Genomic DNA, 25,490 nt, shown 5'->3' with positions numbered 1-25,490 from the left:
ATGTGGGGACGCCCTGGGTGCCCCGGCGGAGGGAGGGGCGGGGCTGGCGAGGACCGGGCTGAGAGGGCGAAGGGGCGAGAAGGCGAGGCTGAGGGGGCGAGGCTGAAAGGGTGAAGGAACGAGGCTGAGGGGGCGAGAGGCTGAGGGGGCGAGAGGCTGAGGGGGCGAGGCTGAGGGGGCGAGGCTGAGGGGGCGAGAGGCTGAGAGGGCGAGAGGCTGAGGGGGCGAGAGGCTGAGGGGGCGAGAGGCTGAGGGGGCGAGAGGCTGGGGGGGCGAGAGGCTGAGAGGGCGAGAGGCCGAGAGGGCAAGGCTGAAAGGGTGAAGGAACGAGGCTGAGAGGGCGAGAGGCTGAGGGGGCGAGAGGCTGAGAGGGCAAGGCTGAAAGGGTGAAGGAACGAGGCTGAGAGGGCGAGAGGCTAAGGGGGCGAGAGGCTGAGGGGGCGAGAGGCTGAGAGGGCGAGAGGCAGAGGGGGCGAGAGGCTGAGAGGGCAAGGCTGAAAGGGTGAAGGAACGAGGCTGAGGGGGCGAGAGGCTGAGGGCGAGAGGCTGAGGGGGCGAGAGGCTGAGAGGGCGAGGCTGAGGAGGCGCGAGGGCGACGACAGGCGGGCGTCGCGGACTGCTCCCGGGCGGCCCCGTGGTCGCGGGCGCCTCAGTGGGCAGTGGGGCGCCGAGGGAGGCTCCAGGCGGGAGGCGGGCGGACCGGACCGGGCCCCCTCGCTGGGCGTGAGCAGTCCCGGCGTCAGGACGGCGACGCAGAGCTCCGACGGGGGGCTGGGAGCGGTGCGGGTGCCCAGGGCGGGCACTTTCGGGCCGCAGGCCGGGGCGCTGTCGCCCCCCTGAAGTAAGGAAGGGCAGGAGTGAGGCGGCCCGCGGGCTCCCAGTCACCGAGGGCCCCGCCCTGGGCCGTCCGTCCACGCGGTGTCAGCGTTCTCCTCAGCGGAGGGCAGGGGCGGCCGCGGCCTGTGGCGAGGCACCCCCGGAAGGCGCCGGGACGCGATTCTGTCGGCGCCGGCGGGAAAGACGGGCCGCGTGTGGGCGATTCCGTGAGCGGCGCTGGCGCTGCTCGGCCTCCCAGGGTCGCGTCTGCCGTGGGGCGCCCTGCGGCCCCCAGACCTGGTGTCCCCTGGAACCGGCGGGACACGAACCTCCCCGGCTACCCGCGACTGCGCCGCTCCCGCGTCTCCCCAGACGGGCCGGGGCCTGTGCTGGTCTTCCCTCGAGAGGGCGCCGGGCTTGTTTCGGGGGCGTGTTACTGTTTTAAGTATGGACAACCATCTACATTTATCCGAATACAGTGCAGCCGTCTTCTTCTGGAGCACCATCCTCACTCTCCAGACCCCGAGTCCCGTCCTGGATGTCTTGTGACTCTGTTTCCCTTAGAGCCACCGGCCCGATCTCTCCTGTGGAGCCACAGAGCTCTCACGGGGATGGGAAGGGCTGCTCGTGTTCTTTCCCGCTCCGCGACGACACGCACGGGTTGTGCAGACGCTGCGCAGCCACGCCCGTCACCAGGGCTGATTTTCATAGCCACGCCCAGCACTGGGGCTCATTTTCATAGCCACGCCCAGCACTGGGGCTCATTTTCATAGCCACGCCCAGCACTGGGGGCTCATTTCCAGAGCCACGCCCACCACTAGGGCTTATTTTCATAGCCACGCCCACTGCCAGGACTTATTTACATAGCCATGCCTACCACTAGGGCTTATTTACATAGCCACGCCCACCACTAGGGCTTATTTTCGGGGTGGGGCTTCTATGGCACGCATGCTTAGAAATCCCACCGGGCTTGTTTTATGGGGAGGGCTTATTTTCGGGGAACACGCTACCGGTTACTTTCTGGGATTCGGGCTTCCTGCGGGTTGAAGCCACGTGGCAGACGCGCGCCTCTCTCTGCGCTCCTCCCGGCTGCGCGGAGTGCGTGAGGACGCGTCTGCGTGGGGTTAGGGCTAGGGTTAGGGTTAGGGTTAGGGTTAGGGTTAGGGCTAGGGTTAGGGTTAGGGCTAGGGTTAGGGCTAGGGTTAGGGTTAGGGCTAGGGTTAGGGCCACGCTTCCGTTCGGACCGAGCTGTTTGAGCTGTCCCGAGGAAGGCACTCTTGGGTGCCCTAGCAGACGTAGCGAACACGGACTCGTACTCTTGTTTGCGATTTAAGTCTTTCACGTGTGTTAAGCACCTGCTGTGGTTTGCACTTTGCCACGGCCTGGGTTGTGGAGAGGAAAAAGGGACGGTGGTGGTTGTTGCCCTAAAGAGGCGGAGAGCCTAGAAGAGGGAACAGACGCGTGACCACAGCCGTGCGGAGCAGCCAGACACACGGCACAGGTGGACGTACCTGTGTTGTGGAAATGTGACGGGGGAGGGGAGTTGGAAGGCTTCCTATAAGAAAATGGGATGGATTTTGTTACACGAAGGGAGCGATGGGGCGAGGGAGCCTGTGCAGGGGTATTTAGGCAACAGAGGCAAGAATACATTTTATAATAACCGGCTTTGGAACTACACAGATCTGGATTTAATTTTGGCTTCAGTCCTGTTTTCCAGAGACAGGGTCGCTCTGTCACCCAGGCTGGAGTGCAGTGGTGGTATGATCGTAGCTCACTGTAACCTCTTCTGGTGCTCCTCCTGCCTCAGCCTCCAGAGTAGCTGGGACTATAGGCATGCACCACTATATCCAGCTAATTTTCCCATTTTTTAATTTTTGTAGAGACAGGTTCTTACCCTGTTGCCCAGGCTGGTCTCAAACTCCTGGCTTAAAGCAGTCTTCCTGCCTCAACCTACTAAAGAGCTGGGATTACAGGTGTGAGCCACCCTACTGGCCTCCATTATTTTTTAATTGTGTGTGGCCTTGAACAAGTCTTCTAATCTCTCTGGTTCCTTATCTATAGAAGGGATGATATCTTGGTAGGTTTATTGTGAGAGTTAAAGAGAGGTGGAAAGGAGGGTTGTGTTCAGTGCTTTACGTTCGTATTTTCGATATATCCTTAAGAAGTAGTATATTTGCAGCATTTGGATAATGGGTTGTGATAAGAAAAAAAATAGGGAGACCAGTAAGGGGCTGTTCTGATAATTCAGGTGAGAGGCTATAAATATGCAAACTGGAGCATGGACAGGGAAGGGGGGGGAAGAGGTGAATGGGAGACCGTGGGATGAGAATCAGCAGGACTTGGCAACTGATTGGATAGAGGTTGAGAATATTGGAAGGCAAAGGGAGTCACATGTGATTCCAAAATTTAGAGTTTGGGGCTGTGCTGTCTAGCATTAAGAGGCATAAGGAATGTAGGAGTTGGGACAGATTTTGGAGGGGCATGGGGAAAATAAAGGTGAATTCTGTTTGGTTTCTTTGCCCATAGAAAATTAGAATTCATAAACTCCAGGTGTGAATAGTGGTTATGTAGAGGCAGAATTGCTGACTGCAATAGAATGACAACTGAGAGCTGGCATCAAAGGAGGAGGGAGAAAAATTGGAATAATTTTTACTCAGTAATAACTACAGTTTTGCTCCACATAAACATATATACATACAAGGACTGTGTTTTACAATTCTTACCATATACAGTGTACTTTAATATTTTATAGTTCATTTAAAAATGCTGATTATATCAGCCTGTTCACTTCTTTTAAAAAAAAAAAAAAAAAAAAAAAAATGCTGATTATAACCTGCTATTGATTTTATGACCAATGGATCATGGCCCAAAACATCAGCGTACTGTGAGTAGAGCCATGTTTTGCCATACTGAATGCTCAATAAAGGCATTACATGATGTGTTTCGTTAAAAAAGAATATTTCTTCTTGTTGGCACAGCACCTTTTATATAACTTAGGAATTTATCAGACAAGTAATATGTGGTAAAGAAATTCAGCTTTATGCCATATCTTGACTCCTTAAATAATTAAGATGAGTAAATTAGTGTGCCTTTACTCACTTTGTTTTTTACTGCATCTGCCAGTTTCTGACACCTATATTATGATACTTACGTTGTCAAACTTTACAATATTTAAACTCTGTTCTGTAACCACAGTGAGTCTACTGAGCAGTGTTTGTGGCTGATTTCCAAATTTGAAATTTCAGAAAACTGCATTTACAGTTTTTTATATCAGTAGTATACTCTGTAGAACCAACTTGTGGGATTAAATAGGTAAGAAAGGATATATCATTTTATGTCACTGGATATGTGGCTAGGAGGGGAATGTTTCAAGTGTCAATACCAAATATTTTTTCTTTTACCCTAGAATTGCTCAAAATCATGGCATGTTTTACTTACTTCATTCCTATTTGGAGCATATTTCCAATTTGTGTGTTTTTCCAGGAGTTTTTGATTGCCTTCATTTTTCTTTTTTGGCAAAACAAGAATATGCCTTTATTTTATCAATTGATTCCTTTTCATTTTATCTGTTAAAATAAATGCACTTCTTTTTGAAAGCACTCCAGCCACTGCTCCCTCTGGTCTGGTTGCCTTCTGGCCCATTACACAGCATTGCCTGGGGTCCTCCTCATTCCACTTCTGAGTTAGGGCTTTTCTTAAGTCCAATGGCTTCCTCTTTCTGCGATTCTTTTTTTTCTCCTCTGTCTTATTAGAGTATAACTTCAGTTTTTTTTTTTTTTTTTGAGAAAATATCTGTGGGTGTGGGCACCCTTTTAAATTTTTATTCAATAGAAAGTATTTTACCCTCATATTTGATGGATAGTTTTAATTTCTAATTATTTTTCCTTGTTCTGCTTAGCACCTATGGTCCCCGTTCAATATGGAGATTGATGTTTTTTATTTATCTATTAGTATGTCTGTAAAGTTTTCAAGCAGCGAAAGAAACAGAGAGAGAGAAAGAGTGGGGCCAAACAATGTGGCTTTATTATGTGCTCCTAGACGAGGTTCTTGGGTCCCAATAGAGGGGGACCTGAGAAGTTGCATCCGTTTGAAGCAGGTGAGGCCTTTTATACTGTTTGGGCCTGGCTAGGGACTTTTGGCGGGAAGAGCTGGGGATTTTCCATTATGACCTTGGGTGGTCATAGAGAAATAGGAGGGACTGGCGGTATTTGCAGAATCCAGGATCGGAAAAAAACTTCTTATCTGGGTGGACATCTAGGTGTGGTGGTTCTCAGCGGGGTCTGATATCATGAGTCTTTTCTTTTTGATCTGGGGGGCGGGCGCCACCATCCTTACAATATCTTTTATTATTTCTTTTCCTTTGTGCCTTTCTGGAATTCTTGTTAATGAGATAGTAAAAAATCCTCAATTGGTTTTCTGTATCTCTTAACTTTTTTTTTCTCATTTTCCCTATTTTTGTCCTTTTCACCTACTCCACGTCTTTCTCTTAAATTGTTTTAATTTTGCTAATCACAATTTTAATTTCCAATGATTATTTCTTACTCCTCTGATTGCTCCCTTTCCATAGCAGTCTGTTGTTGTTTTATAGGTGTAATTATCTTCTTAGATTTATCTGAGAAAACTAATTACAATTTCAAAAAATTCTTTGATTATCTCAGTTTCCTGCTGGGTCATTCCCCTCTCCCCCCCCCCTTTTTTTTTACTCCTTCTATTTTGTATTTTGGCTTTCCAAAATATTTGATGACCCTTTATTGTGTATACATATTTATGAATGAAGGCTTGGTAGCCAGTGGGGTTTCCTCTGTTGCTTGGAATGGACTCTGCCTGAACCTGTCCTTGTTCTCTGAGTGTTGTGGTCTGCTGCTGTTTTATCTATAAATACTGTCCCATCCACTGTCTGCCTTACATAAATTACATCTCTTGCTGTCTTCTCCTCAGTGCTATAATGGATTTTCTTTTTTGGGGCTTCTTTACTTTCATATAAATGGGATTTGAGGAAGGTAATGTGTATGCACAGTCTCACACTGAATTTTAACGGGTGTTTATTACTGCTTATTCAGCTCTTGATTTTCTGTATTCTGCTTTAAAGAAAACAAGAAAGACACTTAACTTTCTTATATAACTTTTACTTAACTTGAATACCAAAAGCCCCAGGCCTGCCCAAGTTCTGGGTCTTGCATTTCCTTTGCCTGTTTCAGGCCTCCTAACAGCTTTGTAACTTCACAGAAAGCAGTAGTTCACTTCCTTCCTTAGCACTGGTTTGATGGCTCTCATCTGCTTAATTTCTGTGTTTCCTTTTTCATTAGGAATAACTTGACCTTCTGTACCTGTATCTTTCTGCCAGTCATATTTGTAAGCTGATTTGCAGTATTTTGTTTTTCTTCTTAACTTAGAGAATAGGGAAGAACAGAAAAGGAGGGGCTTAAAACAAAGCTAAAGGGCTGACGTCTGAGTCTGGGTAAGGTGCTGAGATTGCTAACTTTTCTGTGGTACGCACATCTCAGCCTCCTGCCTGAGTGATTCAGCCTAGCGAACAGTGGTTTCTTTCACCAGGATCCTCTCTTCCCACCTGGCATCTTTGTGGACATTTTAACATTCATTCAAACAGAAGAATTTTAGGAAACAGGATGGGAATGATAGAGCTAAGAGAAAACTGTAAGCCATGCTCTCTGCCTCAGGGAGTTTGTGGACCGGTCGGGGATGCTACATTTAGAGCACGTGAAACAATCAGTGATCAACTCATGCGATGCGGAATTGTTAGGTTGTATGTTAACTCTAAATGTAGTAAGGGCTCTGCACCAATTAGGAGAAGTGAGGGCTTGCGCTGGGCTTCAAATGTCTAGTTGAGGAGTAAGAAGCCTGACAGTCTGAGGCGTGGAGAAGCTTGTGGGAGCCAACGTTCAGAGATGAAGCAAGGACTCCAGGAGAAGCAAGTAGAATGACTGAAGATTACTGAAATGGGTAGGTGGGGGTCAAGCCTGGTTCTCAAGACAGACACCTGGTCTCCACCATGATTACAGTGAATTCTCAAGCCTACCAGGTGGACACGCCAGAAAGGGGTAAAGGAGTCAGGGAGGTCAGCATTGGGTCCCAAGCTCAAAGTCGGGCTTCCGGACGCAGCGCTGTCCGACCCACTGTTGTCACTCTGCTTTGTTTTGGTAGTTAAAGAAGTTGGGGGAGGCTGAGAGAAAGGAGGGACTGTTCAGGGGAATCGCTCCGTTTTTAAAAGTGTGATCTTGGAGAATATGATTGCCACCCTTTCCCTTTTAGGTGATTGCCCACAGTCAGTATCAAAAGTCCAAAAGAATTTCCATCTTTCTGAGCATGCAAGATGAAATCGAGACAGAAGATATCATCAGGGACATTTTCCAACAAGGCAAGACCTGCTTTATCCCTCGGTACCGGTTCCAGAGCAATCACATGGACATGGTGAGGTTAGCATCCCCCGAGGAGATCTCTTCACTTCCCAAAACGTCCTGGAATATTCATCAGCCCGGTGAGGGTGACATGCGGGAGGAGGCCTTGTCCACAGGTGAGTGTCACGGTGTTAGAATTGGCTTCTGAGGGTGTCAGACTGTGACCAGTTGTTAGATCTCTGATCCACTTGTTAGGTTTGGGCCAGTGGGAGTCGCATTTCCTACAGGGATGGACTTGAATTTCACTTACATGCCAAGACACCCACATTCCCTGGCTTGGGATGTGATGCCTTCTTGCAAGCTGGGAGGTGTAAGCTGTAACACTCAGGTATCACGGTATCGTTGACTTCTTAGACTCTTGCCCTGACCTTGTGAGTTGAATTATACATTTTCCCTGAATAACGTAATTATTTTCAGTGGTTTCAACTATGGTCTGTGTGCCAGTGAGTGTACTGCTAGTAATGCCAGCGAACATTTGTATTTCCATTTCAGACCTAACAACTACCTTCTGGATATCCTTGCTAGGATACCACACACGCATTTCAAACTCAACAAGTTCCAAACTGAATCACGTTCCCCTCGGCCCCAACTACCATGTGTTCATCTCAGTGCCTGGCATCACCAGCATGTTGACCGTGCCAGGAATCTCCCGATCTTCCTGGACGCTTCTCTTTCTGTCATGCCCCATGTGTGGTCTACTGCCAAGTCCCGATGATTGTATTTATTGAATATTTATTGCACCTGTCTACTTCTCTCCAGCCCGCTGCTACTGCTGCATTCTAAGCTGCCATCTTCTCTCGCCTGGGTTACCATAACAGCCTCCTAACTGTTCTTCCTGTCCACATCTTGCATCTTCTCCTCCCTCTCAATCCAGTGTCTAACAGTAATTGAAACAAGATTTCTAAAACGCAAAACCTGCTACTTCTGTGCTTTCCCCCTTCCCTTCAGTGACTTCCTCGTGCCCTTAGGTTGAAGTAAACACGCCCTAACACGGCTCTTCCTGACCCTGGTCCTCCTCCTTTCCATTTTCACATCTTTCTATTCCCCTACTTCATAGTCTAAGTTCCAGCCGCTCTGAATAGCTGTTTCCCAACCCTGTTTTGCTTTTTTCTACTACTTGATCTTTATGCATGCTTTTTTCTCCAGCCGATAGCTGCTTGGGAGATTTTTTTCATTATCAAGCAAAGAGGTGAAAGCAAAACTAGCTAAGGTTACTATTTTTTAATGTAATACCTCAGACCTGTCTTAGAGGCATATATTTTTGACTAAGATTTATATGATTGCAAAGAAGCCCCAGCACCACTTTTTGTGGCCTTCTTCCAATTTCTGCTCCTTTCAGTGTAACACCATAACCTATACAATCAATACGATTATACTCGCTTTGGCGGCACAGACCCTAAAATCAGTATGGTGGAGTGGGAAGGATCAGGGTCAAGGAATCATAGTAGTAGAGGGAGTCTCTACCTTGTTACTTTCACTTCCCCTATGGAATCCAATCCGGGCTTTGCTAGAGTTTAGGCACCAAAAGTAGGTTCAGACCTGCCTCCTTCGTGTCCTGCTTCAGCAGACCATATGGATGTCGGCATGATAGAGCTCCTTCATTTTGCTTCAAATTGTGAGCATTTTAAGACAGTGAGACAATAAGGGAGTACAGAATGTTTTGAGGAGTAGCCATGGCTTATAGATAAGAAAAAACAGGACATTGTAGGCTCAGGCATTGTTCAGATTTAATGCAGCTACTTCTCCAGCCTGGCAGGCTTAAGGGTGGAGGCCAGGACACTTCCCTACTTCTGGTGACTGTATGTCAACAGCTCCTCCCATGCTCGCATTGTCTCCATAACAAGCCTGGTGATTGATGTCCTCTGGTAATCAGTTCCTTAGAGGCAGCCCATGCCTTTTAAAAGGGCGCTGTCCCTTCTGGAATGTCTTCCTTAGGTTGAGCTAAAATGTGTCACTTGGAACCTCCATGGCATTTGTGCTGTTTTTACTCAAGGACAGCAGTGGAAAGGGAGGGTAAGAAGAAGCACGACCTCCTTAACTTAGTTGCGCTTCCAGGTTAGGGTAAACTCAGTCCAAGTAAGTGAGCTAAATCATTTATGTATGTTTTTTAGCACACCATTTGGCGTATATGAGCTATTCAGTAAATGGTAATTGTTACTAATTTTAAGCAAGGAAGGCAGAATTATGAAGGCATTGTATGATAAACTCATTGCTAGCCAAGGTTTTTTTTTTTTTTTTTTTTTTTTTTTTGAGACAGAGTCTCGCTTGTTGCCCAGGCTAGAGTGAGTGCCGTGGCGTCAGCCTAGCTCACAGCAACCTCAAACTCCTGCTAGCCAAGTTTTTAACGTTTTGATAATTTTCTGATAGTTTTCGGCAGATGTTATCACATGTCTACTTTGTGTCAGACACTGTTTTAGCTCTGGGAAGATAAGAGTCTGACTTCAAGGGACTCACACTCTGGCTGGGGAAATGTATGTAAAAATAACGTCCCAACCTGTAGTACATGGCAAATGTAAGTGTCAAATGAAAAGATACCGAATATTAAAAACAAAAGTTCAGGGGCTGGTCCTGAATAGAAAAACAGTCTACCAAAAAAACCTGATTGTTCATTTTTATCTCCGCCATAGCATTTATTCATGCTGTATTTGTGGTGCAAGTGGCTTTTCCCCCATGTGTTTTTCTTCGTAGATGCTTGCAACCTGGGCTGCAGAGGAAATAGGGGATCATACCCACAGTCCTCAAACCTGCGGTCTAGGGGCCAAGGGCCTCTGCCGTTGCTTATGGAAATGTTCGAGTGGGCAGTCTCTGCTGTTTGTTGTCTCGTAGCACCGCCCTCTGCACTGTGGATTTCTGCCTGCATCAGCAGCTTAGAGTGTGGCAATTTCAGTGCGAAAGCATAGATCTAGCTTCACCGTGTTTGGGACAAGCTGATCAGAGCTCAGATTGTCCTTGGTGTAGCCTTTGAAGTCTGTTTATCTTTCTGGTTTGCTTACGTTATCGCAGCTTAGAAAAGACTGAGCTTTGGTGTCCTCGGCTGCAGTTATAAGTTCCTAAGCAAAAATTTCACATGGGCTATTCTTATATTATATGTGCAACAACAACAACAACAAAAAAACAAATTGGTAAATGAAACAGAGGATCTGTCTCTTTATTGAATTTATCCTCAAAGTGAGGGATGCTTGGGCAATTAGATCAGCCAGGAATTTTTCTGTTGCAAGTATATAATCTCATTCAGCCTGGCTTAAACAAAAACAGGATTTTATTAGCTCAGAGGCTGAAAAGGCCACAAAAGGGCTAGCTTTAGATATGGCTGGATCAGTGTCATTAGGAGCCAGTCTATCTCTGCCTTTTGACTCTGCCTCTGTCTATGTTGGCTTCTTTTCTTGGTGCTACACGGTGGCCCATGGCAGCTTCAGGTTCCATGGCACCCTTAAAGCTAGCAGTCCCAGGAAAAAAAGCAAGTCTGTTCTCTCACAGTCCCAGTAAAATGCTTTTCCTGACTCTCATTGACCCAAGTGGCCGTCCTAAAATTAATCTCTGTGGCCAGGGGCATGGAATAGGTTGGCTGACTCAGGCCTGGGGCTTATATTCCCACCCCCTGACCCATTCTCTGTGACCAGGAGGAAGGATGTGCTGACTGACTTAGACCAGGTCATATGTCTGCCTCTGTGGCCATACTCAAACCACTGAGCTGAGAGCAGGGTGGGAGTGACTCACCACAGGAAAAATAGATGCTGTTTCCAGAGCAAGGGGGGAATGGATCCTGAGAGAGTGAAAAATCAAATTCACCTGTGCTGTCAATCATTTCTGAAATTCATAGAATATAGCAGGCACTTTGCAGTCATAGCTTTGTCAGTGCTGATTTTTAATTTCTGACCTTTCTGGAGGCTTTTTGGGAATTTATGTGTGGGTAGCTTAAATAAATGATGATAATGAAGACTTTCTAGTCCCCAGCCAAAACATTTTAAAGTAATTGAATGGGGCACTTTCAAGGACAGAGTCCGTAACCCTTCCAGGTTGTTCACGGTCAGTACTTTTGTGGGAGCGACGACGGGCTCACTGTACGTAATTCACGCTGACCTCATTTCTTTCTGTGCTAGGGTTGCACGGCATCTGTAAGGACAGAGTAAAGGTAGTGGGTCTGGATTTCCTCAAGGTATTTGACGGAGTCGTAATATCCTTAAGGACAGGCTGAAGAAATCTGGATTGGATGAGAACACTTTATCCAGAAGATATTCGTTGGGCACCTAGTCTGTGCGACGTGCAAGGAGGACATAGCAGGAAATGGTGCAGCCTGGTCCTCAGCCCCGTGGAGTTACCAGCCTGCTGTCCTCACGGGGGCAGGTCTGTGCAGGGGGCTGCAGGGCTCTCTCTCGTGTGCTGTCCTGTTCAGGTTTTTGTTGAACTCTTACCTTTTTTCAGCTTTTGTTGAACACTTGGATGTCCCACTGTCTTTTTATTTCAACATGTCTAAATTCATTCTTACCCCATTCTCTTTGTGCTTTCCACATTTCTGTTAGTATCCACTTTGTGAGCGTGGAATTATCCTTGCCTCTTTTCCACCTGTCCAGTTATCAGGTGTTACCAGATTTTTGTTTGTAATGTTTTTATCACCTGTCTTTTCTGATTCCAGTTTCAGGGCAGTCCTTTGTCTGTGGTTGTGAGATTCTTCGTATCTGTTCCATTGGCGTGGCATTGCAAGAATTTGGGGTGACCTTCATCTCCGGACAGTTGGGAATGTTGCCTCCTGTGTTAGGCACTGTGGGAGGTAGAGCAAACCCTTACCCTCCGCATCCTCATTTCATCTTCCTTGTCTTCCAATGGGATAACTGCGGCCCATGAGGTGACTTCCCCAGGGACACGCAGGCAGTTGGTGATGCAAGGTCACCCAGTTCTGTTTTCCACTCCAGTGCCCTTTGAAGTGCCATTTCTTTTCTTAACACCTCGTTCATTAAGACTGCTTTGCCACCCGGGTTTTCTTTCTTTGTCCTGACAGCATGCTGCATTAAAGCCATTATTCACGAAACAGGTGCTCTTGGTAATTGTATTCATGGGAACATTGTCATATTTTCCCAAGGAAGAGATTGTACTGAGTCCCGTATATCTAAAAGTACACTGGTTGTGAAGTTAAGCTTTTTTTCAGTTATTTTGCTTTCCACCAAATACACAGGAAGAACAGTTACTGCTTTCATTTATAACAGGGCCTTTCGTTTGAATGATAAGTGCACCCATGATAGGCTTCCTTGGACCTTTTCCAGAATTGTCTGTTTCATCTTTTGCAGCAGCAACTTTAGAATATATATCCTCATTACAGAGAGTGGTAATTTACTTCTTGTTAACTCCCAGCCCATTAAGATTAAAAGATGCTTCCTTAGGGGTTATGGCCTGTTGTTCTTGCCAAGATGGGCCATCCTGCTAAATGTTCTATTCAAGCATAATGACTCATTGAAAGTACTATTGAACACTTAAGAATCTTTAAAGGGACTAACCCAGGTGACTTAAAATTCTCTACTTACAGAACTTCAGGTGTTTAAACTACTTTTCCATTTCAATTTTTATTTTATTACTTTTAATTGAGACATTAAAATGTCTATTAGGTTTATGAATGTTTCTACATACATTCAATTCAGAGAAAGGGCAGAATTTTTAAGGGGAATTTGAATTAGAAAAAATAAATTCTTTTTAAGTTCATTCTTAACCTTAAATCTCAAGCTAGGATGCTGGAAACCTGTGTGTGAATAAATGCCACTGTGGGTTTATATGCTTTTTCTTCCTCACTGCCTTTTCCCCTCCCCAGAAGCTCTGTCATTCCCTGTCTTCTGACTCTCTGCGTCAGTCCCTGTCTCTGTCTCTCTGTCCACAGGAGTTAAGGAGCAGCCCTGCGGCGGGCTCAGGGAACTTCTAACCCCCAGACTGGAGGAGCCTCAAACACGTTCATCTGTTCTGTGGGCAAGAGCCAGGGGCATCTGTTTCTTTGAATCCCTTTGCAGTGAAAACACCCCTTTAAACTTCTTCATTGTAGCATTCCGAAAGGCCACAGGACGGATGTTCCTTCCTCAAAATAAATCCTGTGTTTTCACTTTTGAGGGGTAAAGTGAGTATATAACATGTTCTTCTTTCCAGACAAATGAGTTAGAGCGTTTTTGCCTTTGAAAAATCAGGACAAGAGACGATTTCAGGGAAGCCGTGCCAGTAGATGAAATTCTGCCTTTGCTTCGAGTGACTCTGGCAAACGCTGGGGTTGAATTCTCTGTCCTGGGTTGTTGCAGTGACCTCCGAACAGGTCATCTGTCTTCAAACACTTACCTTCTCAGCCTCAGATTCCTGCCAGAGCGACCTTAAAACTCAGCTAGATGGCATGACTCCGCCACTTGGACACTCTGCCTTCATTGCCTGGAAAATAGGCCCCGATTCTGTAGCAAGGTTCAAGGAAGAGGAGAAGATATTTTCCCACCCCCTTTTCTTTTTGGGATGGTCTCTTTGCCTTTTACTCTTTTAGTTTCCTCAACCCTAAATTTCCGTCTTTTTCCTCTGCCTGTTGGAATCGTAATCATCCCTTAAGGTCCAGCTTCAATGTGGCCTCCTCCAGAAGTCTTAGATTTCTTAGTCAGATTTAAGCTCTCCTTCCTTTGCATTTCTTCCTGTGTTATGACACCTCAGTGTGCTTCGTGTCATTGGAGTACTTTATTCCGCCCCACATACGTAATTTGAAAGGTTTGGTTTTTTTAAAAACTTTACTGCAGGGGTCCTCAAACTTTTTAAACAGGGGGCCAGTTCATTGTCCCTCAGACCGTTGGAGGGCCGAACCATAGTTTAAGAAAAACTATGAACAAATTCCTATACACACTGCACATATCTTATTTTGAAGTAAAAAAACAAATAGGCAAAAACAGTGCACGTGGCCCGCGGGCCGTAGTGTGAGGACGCCTGCTTTACTGTTTTCAGGGATTAGGAGCTCACCACTTAACAGGGAAACAAACGCTTTACATTATAGACCATTTTATAAAACGTTAGAAAGTTACTCTCTGTATTATGCTTATGCCTTCATGTGACTTTCACCCGGCAGCCCTCCTGCCCTTTGGAGGAACACGTACATAGTCGGCAGACATTTTCCTTGGTGTGTTTGGGCTCAGAGCAGTACACCAGGGAACGTGAATTACCATCTTTTTCTTCATTAAGTTAAGTATCTTTTTAAAAGTACATGCCTGGCCGGGCGCGGTGGCTCACGCCTGTAATCCTAGCACTCTGAGAGGCCGAGGCGGGCGGATTGCTCAAGGTCAGGAGTTCAAAACCAGCCTGAGCGAGACCCCGTCTCTACCATAAAAATAGAAAGAAATTAATTGGCCAACTAATATATATAATATAAAATCAGCCGGGCATGGTGGCTCGTGCCTGTAGTCCCAGCTACTCGGGAGGCTGAGGCAGGAGGATTGCTTGAGCCCAGGAGTCTGAGGTTGCTGTGAGCGAGGCTGACGCCACGGCACTCACTCTAGCCTGGGCAAGAAAGCGAGACTCTGTCTCAAAAAAAAAAAAAAAAAAAAAAAAAGTACATGCCTGATAATCGTATGATGAATGAATGACTGATAATAACTGCAACAAAATGCAAATATAATAGCACGTAATCCATCAATGTTTGTTTTTTATGCTAATTATGACTGCAAAATCAGTTTTGTATTGATTAATTGTCCATAAGTAAGAACAAGCAGAACAAGCTAAATTTTCTTAGAACTCTACTTAGAAATTTATGCCTCACATACACACTAGCTCTAATAATTCATTAATGACTAGGCATCTTTAATAAATTTGATTGGAAAACTTCTCTTGGTTTTTATGACCAATATTACATTTTTTTTATTTGCACTCTTCATTTATCTACATTTAAAAAATGTTTGGAAGTATTTCTGAATTTGGTGGCTATAACATGCTATAAGAGAAAAAAAGATTTAGATGGATTATAAGAAAAATATCTAATTAAACAATAAGGGATAAAAATGATTTATAAATTTGTCACATGTGACATATGGAAATATACATATAGAGGCATACAGAAAACTTCAATGGCTCTTTATTTTTAAATTTTTGCTACACAATTTTATTTCTTTGGGAAGAGCCATTGAGAGTTTGGTTTTCTAAAATCACCTCAATAGTTAATTGATGATGGCAATCAACCAAGAATTGTATTTCATTTATATAATTTGCTAACTTTCAAGTTCTTATTAATTTGAGAAAGGTAATAGGCTTGGCTCAGTGGCTCACTCCTATAATCCCAGCACTCTGGGAGGTTGAGGTGGGGGGAGGATCACTTGAGGCCAGCAGTTCAAGACCAGTTGGGCAGTACAGTGAGACCCCATCTGTACCAAAATAAAAAATTAGCTAGGCGTGGTGGTGCACACCTATAGTCTAACTACTTGGGAGGCTGAGGCAGGAGGATCGCTTGAGCCCAGGAGTTTGAGGCTACAGTGAGCTATAATGAGATAACATCACTGCACTCTAGCCTGGGTGACAGAGTGAGACCCTGTCTTAAAGAAAAAAGTAAATAAATAAAGAAGACAAACATAGTGATGGTAGCCCTGATAATATACCTAAGCTACCTTGAATAGGAATATCTAAAAGATATATTACACTATCTTTATCCTGCAGAAACTGTATTTCATAGGAGAGGAGAGTTAGGTACAGGCTGAGGGATGGAGTAAACTATGGGAAGTAACATAAATTGTTGATGTATGTAGTTTTGAAAATTTGCCTTTTTGATATCAAAAGAGTATATATATATATATATTTTTATTTTTTATTTTTATTTTTTTTGAGACAGAGTCTCACTCTGTTGCCCAGGCTAGAGTGAGTGCCATGGCGTCAGCCTAGCTCACAGCAACCTCCAACTCCTGGGTTCAAGTGATCCTCCTGCCTCAGCCTCCCGAGTGGCTGGGACTACAGGCATGCGCCACCATGCCCGGCTAATTTTTTCTATATATATCAGTTGGCCAATTAATTTCTTTCTATTTTTAGTAGAGACAGGGTCTCACTCTTGCTCAGGCTGGTTTTGAACTCCTGACCTCGAGCAATCTGCCCGCCTCAGCCTCCCAGAGTGCTAGGATTACAGGTGTGAGCCACCGCGCCCGGCCAAAAGAGTATATTTCTATCGCTAGCAATTCTTGAGAATATAAGTCTTGAAGGTTGTAGGTGAGCCCTCAGGTTCCTGTGTGTGCGTGTTCATTGACGAGGTCGCGGTCCGGGTCTTTCCCGCTGCAGAGGCCCTGCACGCCTGGAGTCTTTCTGGAGCCTGCGTGGCTCTGGCATGAAGTTGCTGTCTGCCATCCTCCCATGAGAAGCGTCCCCATCAGCTCCCTTTTTGTCCTTGGGCTCTGCCCAGATCCTAGCTCCTGGCAAGAGGTTTCACCTTACGCGCTCTGCAGGACTCTCTTTCTCAGTGCTGTTTTCAAATGCCACTGGGTTATCTCTGGGAAGGATAGATTTAAACTCTTCCTTCAGAGTGACTGTTTGGACAAAAATCTTAGGAAGATGTAAGAGACAGTCAGGGGAGGGGGGAAACTTATGATAAAAGGAAACCCTTGGGCTCAAAACAGTGGTCTGCACCCATGGTCAGGGCCTCTCAGGAAGAAAACACAGATCCCTTTGTGCATAAGGGCTGTACGTATTTCTCCTGCTGGATTTGTTCTTAGCCTTTAGCTTCTTAGATGCCATCATAGCTCACACAAGCAAAACTACTCCTGTTCCTCATCCTTTTTTAAACTTCTAAAACTTCAGACTATAGTGATTTTTCTCTCTTCACTCATCTGAAAGAAGTTTAGGTTTGTCCTGTATTGATGCTTCTGATGGGCTCTGTTAAAGATTATGTGGTTGGTGTGCAGGCCCAGAGAGAGAAAGAAGAGATTATGTGGTTGGTGTGCAGGCCCAGAGAGAGAAAGAAGAGATTATGTGGTTGTGTGCAGGCCCAGAGAGAGAAAGAAGAGATTATGTGGTTGTGTGCAGGCCCAGAGAGAGAAAGAAGAGATTATGTGGTTGTGTGCAGGCCCAGAGAGAGAAAGAAGAGATTATGTGGTTGGTGTGCAGGCCCAGAGAGAGAAAGAAGAGATTATGTGGTTGTGTGCAGGCCCAGAGAGAGAAAGAAGAGATTATGTGGTTGGTGTGCAGGCCCAGAGAGAGAAAGAAGGGAAGGATATGAGTTTGCTGCAGTTTATTTGGCTTGATGAAAGCTTTGGTAAACTGAGGGGAGAAGGGAGCAAGGGATTGTTATCAGCAGCTGCTGGAGGGAACTTCACCACGGCATGAAGAGTTTGTTTTCTGCATAGTTGTTTGTTTGCTGCATAGACCCAGATTTTCAGGGGCAGAAGCTCCATAGAGTGGAGCCTTTGCTAGGAGTCGTGGCCACGCTCACATTCTGCTGAGCACACTGCACTGCAGGTAAGCTGGGATGAGTGCTGAGCCGGCCTCGTCCATTAAATCGACTTTGCACTAGATGTCCAAGGCCCTAGAAGGGTCTGCTTCTTGGCTGCTTGCTGCCCAGAGACCATTTGTTATGTATACACCTGCTCCTCCTGGCTGAGGAGGAAGTTCTTGATGGAAGTTCTTGCAGTCGGTTTCTTCTGGCTGTTCCCAAGGCAGACTGTTCTTTAGCATGTGACTCATTATCATCTTCCCTTTTTTTGTAAATTATATCTTGTAGAAATACCTCAAAGTTTCTGACATGGATATGGCATCCTTCTCTGGTTTCTAATAGTAAGTAGATATTTTCCCCGGATTTATTTTCCTTTGTTCATTTCATTGGGAATGTAGGAAGTCAAATATGTGTGCTGAGGTCCTTCTCTTGAATTTTAAGATTTATTTTTTAATAATGACAGTTGTACAAGTTCAGGTACATTTGCACTTAGTCTTCTTGTAATAGAAATGATGTATTTTTAAAAATCAAGATTTTCTTTGTAATGGTGGGAGTTACATTACTGATAACATTTTGGATTTATCTGCAAATGGTTGCTGCAGTATTTTCTTTCACTATGAACCCTTCCCCCTGAAACAAACAGAAAACACATCACAACATTTGGAAATTTGCCTGGAATAAACTGTTAACTTTTTTGGGTGGTTTTTTTTTTTTTTTTTATTTGTTTGTTTTGTTTTTACTTTAGAAAATTGTAAATGCCAGACATAAAAATACCCTGTATTCCATCTACCAAAAAGAAAACAGAATTAGGTAAGTGAAAATCAGCAACTGAGCCCAAGTAATCAATTTTATTATACACTTTGCCTTTTTCTTGTCCTTTCTACAGTGTTTTATGGGTTCACTCATTTGTACAAGATACAGTCTGTGAGTCCTACTATGTGTGACACTGTGCCAGGAACAGGGACACTAAGTTGTCATAATCCTTGGTCCTGTTTATAAGAGTCAAGTTTGTTGTGCTCTGTTGAAAGAAGCATCATGAAGTATGCAAAGAACTATGAAAAGCTCAGTTTCTAGACATTAATCCTGATGGGATTAGAAAGTGAGGCAGTAGTCTCCCGAGGAACTTTTTGTACAGAGGCAATGACACAGATAAATTATTAGTAGCTACCCTTTGAGTGTACTAAGTACTAAGCATTAAGCTTTTACATATGTAAGCTTATTACTCATGGTGACTACGTATTGTTATTCCGGTTTCACAGATGTGGAATGTGAGGCTCAGAGAGAGCATTATTTATGGGTATGCCGCAGTAAAAGGCAGAGACGGGAGTTCCTGCCAGGTCTGCTCTCCCCAAAGGCATGCCCGTGCGGGAGGGCACACTGTCCCTCTGTGCTGCCACCTTGTGCAGTGGGTGTGGGTAACGGGGGCTTGCCGCACTGATCAGTTAGATCTGGCTGCATATGGCAGAAAAACCCAAAGTAACAGTAGGGTACTCGGGAAAGAAGTCGGGGAGTAGTATTAATAGTCTGTGGCTGTTGTGAAGGCCCCGTGGTCATCAGGGACAAATCTTGGCACATCTGCCCTGTGGTCCAGCGTGGCATCTCAAGCTTCAGCTCTCAGCTCCAAATTCCAGGCAGCAGGAGGAAAATAGAGTGATGGGGGAAGAGAGCATCCCTCACCTTGTAAGTCTCCCTTGGCAGAACTTGGGCACAAAGCCACACGTAGCTGCCAAGGAAGGTGAGAAATGTAGTCCTGCAGTGGGATTCGTGGCCTCCTGAATAAAGTCCTGGTTCTGCTACTAAGGAGGAAAAGGGAAGCGATGTTCAGGTGGGCGGCCAGCAGCCTCACTGCACTTAGCTCAAGGCAGGCTGCGGTTTGGTGGATGCCATGGGCTGAGCTGGGGCCGGAGGTCGCGCCCCCTGGGGTTTGAACTTCATTCTGTAGGTGCTGGGAATCATTGAAAGGCTTCAACTAGGGAGGGACATGACCAGCTCTGTATTTTGGACAGGTTGTTCTGTGTTGTGCCTGCAGGAAGGAGGACAGGCTGGGGAGGATGAAGGCCAGAGAGGCGGGGAGCGGGGCATCCTCTGGGAACCTGATGGGTTAGAACGGATGAGAAGTGATGGCCACTTTTAGACACGGAGAGGATGGAATGAGTTCTGACGCAGGCAGGATGTGGAGTCCCCAGGCCTTGGTGACTGACCATTTGAGGCTGTCGAGGGACAGTCTGGCTTTGCCCTCTGGGCGGATGCTAACGGGGGCAGAGAATGCAGGAGGGAGAGCAGGTAGTGGTGGGGGCTGGGGGCAGATGATAGATCCTGCTGGAGGTGGCTCTGGGGCCTCCAGCACATGCTGGTGGGCAGCTAGTTGGCTGTGTAGATCTGGAGGTCAGGACGTAGGGCATGCGATTCAGGAGTCATCAGAGCATGGTCATGAAGTGAGCCCCATGATTACAAACAGGGAGCCTGGTTTGTTTGTAGAAGTAGTTAACTTCTGGCCAATATGGGGCAGACCCATATTCATTTCCCTTCCAGATGAGGTTGGACAAACATTCAGCATTTCTAGGTTGAATGTCTTTGAAATTATTTTCTAGACTAGCCTAATTTATAAAAGTAGAAAGGAACCATAAATATAACTTTGGAAAGGGTTAGCTAAAAGGAGAAAACAGAATCTTTAAGTATAGGGAAATAGGTATTAACGAGGTGCTAGAATTAAGAGACTACAGATGAAGGCAGTTTTTCGTGCCTGTGCTTTTGCTGTAGGAAGGGCAGGGAAAAATGCGGAAGGGAGGCTGGAACAAGGAGTGGTGCCTTCGGGCATGGCAGTCTGTCCGGAGGGCTGATATGCTCCATGAGGGTAGGACATTAGAAATGTAAGGATTGCCCTGCCACTTGCTCACATGTCAGCGTTCCCAGTCTCCCCTTTCCAGACTAGTAATTAACTACGTATTTTTAGCTGCAGGTTCGGTTAGTGATAAACCATCAGTAAAAGCAGATTTAATTTGTCTCCAGATAAGACTTGCTTCTCTCATGTACGCTTTGTAGGTTGAACAGATAAAATGAAAAATGCTGTGAGGGAAAGGACGATGTTACTTACATTATGTGTTTCTGGTGGTGGGAAGGAAGGATGTCCGCACAAGCGGACAGTGGAATGGCTGTTAGTGGAATGGCTATGGATTCTAAATTTTTATAGATGTCTTCCTATTCCTTTACAAAAAAAAGCTATGCCACTTTATGTACTCATCGCCAACATACGAGAGTGTGTTGACCTTTCCCTGAATGAATGAATGATCAAAATACGAATGACCATGCACTAATGACCAACTGTGATGTGCCAGGCCCCCTGTGGTGCTCTGGAAACAGAAAGATGGCTAAGGGACAGTGGTCTCTGGCCAGAGGGGCTCGGGGTTTGATGGGGTATGGTGAGGGACGGGGAGGAGGGGTTCAGGTGCAGGTTTTGGGTTCCGATGGAGCTGGGTTTAGTTACTGACTCTGCTGCGTACCATCTGGACATGAGTAAATCCCTCCGTCTAAGCCTCTCGTCCTTCATTGGAAAATGAGGGTAATCATAGCTGCTTCACTGGATGTTTTTGAAGATTAAATAAGAAATTTACATAAAGATTTTAGTCCAATACGTACCGAAGAATAAACGCTTGATGATGATGATGATGAGAGTGTCGGTGACTGTCACACATAAACTGGCGATTTCAGTCCCGAGGATCACACAGGGGGATGTGCCCGGAGTGCGCTGGGCCCAGGCGGGGAGCTGTCTGCCTGGCAGTGTCTGGGAGGCCTGGGAAGGGCAGCTGTGGCTGAGCCAAGTCTTTAATTACACACAGTAGTTTGCCATGAGGTTGTATCAGGAGGAAATACGATATTTTAAAAATAGTTTCTCAAAAAAGGTACACTGTAACAGGGAACCTCACCATTATATTAAAAAGACATTCTCAGAGGAAATTCACGGAGGCATCTTATGACCCTGCTGCTTAATTTTCAACATAAAACTTAGTTTTATCACTGTTTCTGGTTTTGTTTTAAAGCACCAATCAAAGGATAATTCTTCGATTCTGTTTTAATTTCCTCCTTGTTTCTTTTAAAAATTAAAGTGGTTAAAATGTGCTCATTGTGGAAAATGTAAAAATATATAAGCTTTTATATGTTTTTTAACCTTTCTAATTCATCTTTTATAAAGTGCTATTTTTTGCCTCATTTCTTTTGGGGAATTTATCTTTTTTTTTGGTATTTTCTTTCTGGTTGGTAACAATTATTAATATATTAAAACATTAGCCATTAGTCTTTAATAAATGTTGCAAATGATTTTTGTCCATCTTTAAGATTTTCTTCTTTATTTTGTGTCTGTCTTTGTTTTGGGGGATACAGATGTTTTAAAATGTTATTAGTAAAATCTGTTAATATTTTCCTTTGAGATTTTTGCCTTTGGCTTCATTTTTAGGAGATCTTTCTTCACTCTTGAGATTATATAAATCCTCATTTTATCCTAGTATTTTATGTCTTTTAATATTAAAATCTTAATCCTTTATATTGATGTACAGGAAGGGAATGTACCTTTTATAAGTGATTGCCAGGTGTCCAAACACCATTTAGTGAATAATCTGTCCTTTCCCTGCTAGTCTGAAATGTCACCATTTTCATGAACTAAATTCTTGTATATGTTTGGGTTTGTTTCTGAATGTTTTTGTCTTTTCCACTGTTCCATTTGCATGTTTTAAAACTAGTGCCACAGTATTTTGATTAATATCGCTGTGTAATGGCTCTTTAATGGATTTTAATACCTGGTAGGATGAGTCCTGCCTCAATATTCTTATTTTGAAAAATTTAGCTGGCAATTTCTTAAATATTCATTTTTAACACTAACTTTAAAATAATTTTGTTAGCTTCTTCCCCCAAATCCCTGTGACATCTTGATTGGAATTGTGTTAATTTGTAGATTAATTTGGGGGAAATGGAGTTCTTTGGAATAGTCAGTCTTCCTCAGGAACATGCTGTGCCTCCCCATGTATTCAGAGCCTTTCCTGTGTTCCTTTGTAAATATTTTTGCTTTTAGTTGTGTTGTTTCTGCCCAGTTCTTGCTAAATGTATTCCTAATCGATTTATATCTGTTTTTGTTATTGGGGGTGGAATTTTTTCCATTATATTTCCAAGTTGGTGTTTGTTGTACAGCATAGCGTGGGAACACAGGCTCAATTTCCAAATGGAGCCAGAAGTGTCTGAGGTAATTTTAAAGTTAGTTTCTTCAAACGTTCTTAAGTTTGATAAAATCAAATATTAGAAAATTCAGTTTCATAAGAAACACGCGTCCTTGATAACATGTTTTCAGAATGATGTATCCAAGAATAATAGGTTTTTGAAGACTGCTCTTTCTTGGATGGTTGAGTAATATTCTGAGTTTCCAGCAGAGGCCAGTGTTTTACAGATTTATTGGTCTGTGGTGGTGGTTTTGTCTGCAGTCTCCTGAATTTATGTGTCCTTGAGTCATTTAATCAGCACGCCGGGGATTATTTGAACTAGAAGGAATGTGGAGGTCATCTGAATTAATCATTCGTTTTGTAGATAAGGCAGCATGCATGGATGGGAAATGACTTGTCCAAAGCCACACAGTCAGCAGAGTTAGGTGAAAACCTAGGTGTTCTTGTTTCCAAAGGACACTCTCTCCCTAAGAGACTGATTAAAGATAGTCACCAAAATCACAGAGAATAAAGATATATTGTCTGATGTAGAAGTTATATCTTGGAAAAAGGGAAGCACAAGCTGTTCAATTTGTTTGGGTAGGTATGTGTTTAAAAATTTTTATTAATAAGGATGTTAGATTCTTGGATTGCAATAGTAATTGAATAAAATGCACTGAAAACAGCTGACTTTTGTTGCCCGAATGTAGAATTCTTGGATGTGAAAGTGACCTTTGATAGATACAGTGTCCTGTTCTCCACCCTGACTGTGGTCCTTGATGTCGTCGTACGTTTCAGTGCTCGTATGATACCAGCGGGGCAGCTCCCATGCCCTCTCTGCACACCCAAGTTGGGCGTGTTTCAGAGAAACTATATATATAGACCATTCAGTTCCACCTGTGTCAAAAATGCTATCAAGGAATCTATAATCTTTTCCAATAAATAATCAAGTAATGCAAAAAAAAATTTTTTTTTGTTCTATGTTATGATTAATAGACAAACCAGAGCAAAGGAGCCAGGGGGATGTTAGGGGTAGCTTCTGACAAAACTATAAAGTGGACGAAATATCAGTTTCAAAGAGATATCTTTCCTTTAACCAGCCGACTCCACCCTATCAAAATCTTCTCATAGGAAAGGGGCGTGGGCCACTTGGTTGTTAGCGGGGAGGCGGGACCCTCCCGGAGTGCGTGTGGTGAGCACCACCACACGCCTGACGCCAGGCTCACTGGATCTGGGTGTGGGAGATCCCGTGGCGACTGCCGTGATGGTGAAGGAGAGACTGTGAGCCGGGCCTTGAAGGAAGGGTGGGACTTACATGGACAGAGACTGCAACGGTGGGACACTGTGGGGCTGGATTCCTCGTGAGGGTAAGCAGGGGCGGGTTATTAAGTGTAGAGTTTAAGGGCAATCAAAGGAAGGCAAGATTAAGGGTAGACTGGGGTTGGTTTGGGTTTAGACTTTTTGAGTTGGAGGTCAGAGTATGAGATGTTTTTCTATAGGTTTTTTTAAAGCTTTTTATTTAGAAATACAGTAATAAGTTATTAAAAAAAAGTACAGAGGGGTCCTGTGTACCCTTCATGCAGCTTGTCTCTATAGTAACATCTTATAAAAGTTGCAGACAATATCAAAACCAGGAAATTGTCCTGGGTTCACTTTCCCAAACTTATTCAGATTGCACCGGTTTTTATATGTACTCATGTATGTATACATATGTGTGTGTACATTTCTGTGCAGTTTTATTACACGTGTATACTTGCGTAATCACTGCAACAATGAAGGTACAGAGCAGCTCCATTTCTGCAAAGGAACTTCCTCACGCTGCTCCTTCTAAAGATTTTTAAAAGCTTTAAAGGCAATCCAGGGTTCTAGCTGGGTACGTTGTGGGGGTGGTGGTGGGCATAACCCACTGGTGTCTGGAGCCGAGGGGCTTGTTTGCAGCCGGGAGGCCTGGCCAGTAGGGCTCCCTTAGGAGGCCTCTTTACATATTGTTGGCAGAATGTGGGAATGGCAAACAATTTTGTAACAAATTTTATAAGGAACGAAACTGTTTTAACCGGGACAGGAATATTTTACGTAGAGTTTTTAAAAATGGCAGAAAAGACCCTACTCACTGATTCTCCTGGAATCTCAGCTTCATCCTGTGACTTCCCACATGCTGGTGGGTTCTGATTTTCTCAGAGACTCCGCTTGGCTCCCTGTAGCCACTGGAGTTTTCCTCTAAGAAGCTGATAGGTGGGTTCCCTGGCTCAACCTGCAAGGACCCTGCTCATGCATTGCCCCTGCAATAGGCTACCTCCTTAGTGAGGATCCTTGGGCCTAACCTCCTTCTCAAAGGAATACAGCTCTCTCCCTTTTTACTTAGCACCTTGGCACTTACATGACTCTACCCCTTATCACAGTTATCTGATCATCTCCCTACATACAGCTTATTAGGTGCATTTTTAGCTGCCCAGGTTATTATTAGCCCCGGAGGGCATGGATTGTTACTTACCTCTTGTGTTCTCGGTGGTCCCTTGGATAGGGCTTTCCATGTAGTGAGTTATTAGTAATAGCTATTTATTGATTTGATTCCATTACATTTCAATTGAGGTGCAAATCTCCAGGGATTTTTTTTCTGCTTCCTTTTACCTGTCAGGCTTCTCCAGCAGGTTTTAGGGAGCATTACAGGTTTCAAGAGTA

The 25,490-nt window shown here is 44.6% G+C and overlaps 1 protein-coding gene across 3 annotated transcripts in view; it reads left to right on the top strand.

Moving 5' to 3' along the window:
* Nucleotides 1-25,490, top strand: part of MTHFS (methenyltetrahydrofolate synthetase) — a 43,844-nt gene that overhangs the window by 5,022 nt on the left and 13,332 nt on the right. For 2 of the 3 annotated variants that reach the window (XM_076004686.1, XM_012752239.3), the window contains exon 2: nucleotides 7,087-7,348. In XM_076004686.1, the coding sequence (XP_075860801.1) occupies nucleotides 7,141-7,348 (208 nt within the window). In that variant the 5' untranslated portion in view covers nucleotides 7,087-7,140. Of the gene's footprint in view, nucleotides 1-6,054; nucleotides 6,778-7,086; nucleotides 7,349-25,490 lie in introns of those variants that run through there. The other variant, XM_020289087.2, reaches the window with a different exon arrangement.

This window comes from Microcebus murinus, chromosome 7 (genome assembly GCF_040939455.1).
Source record: "Microcebus murinus isolate Inina chromosome 7, M.murinus_Inina_mat1.0, whole genome shotgun sequence".
Taxonomy (NCBI): Eukaryota; Metazoa; Chordata; class Mammalia; order Primates; family Cheirogaleidae; genus Microcebus; species Microcebus murinus.
Note: the sequence above shows the minus strand (reverse complement) of the source record. Positions and strands in the feature narration are given on the sequence as shown.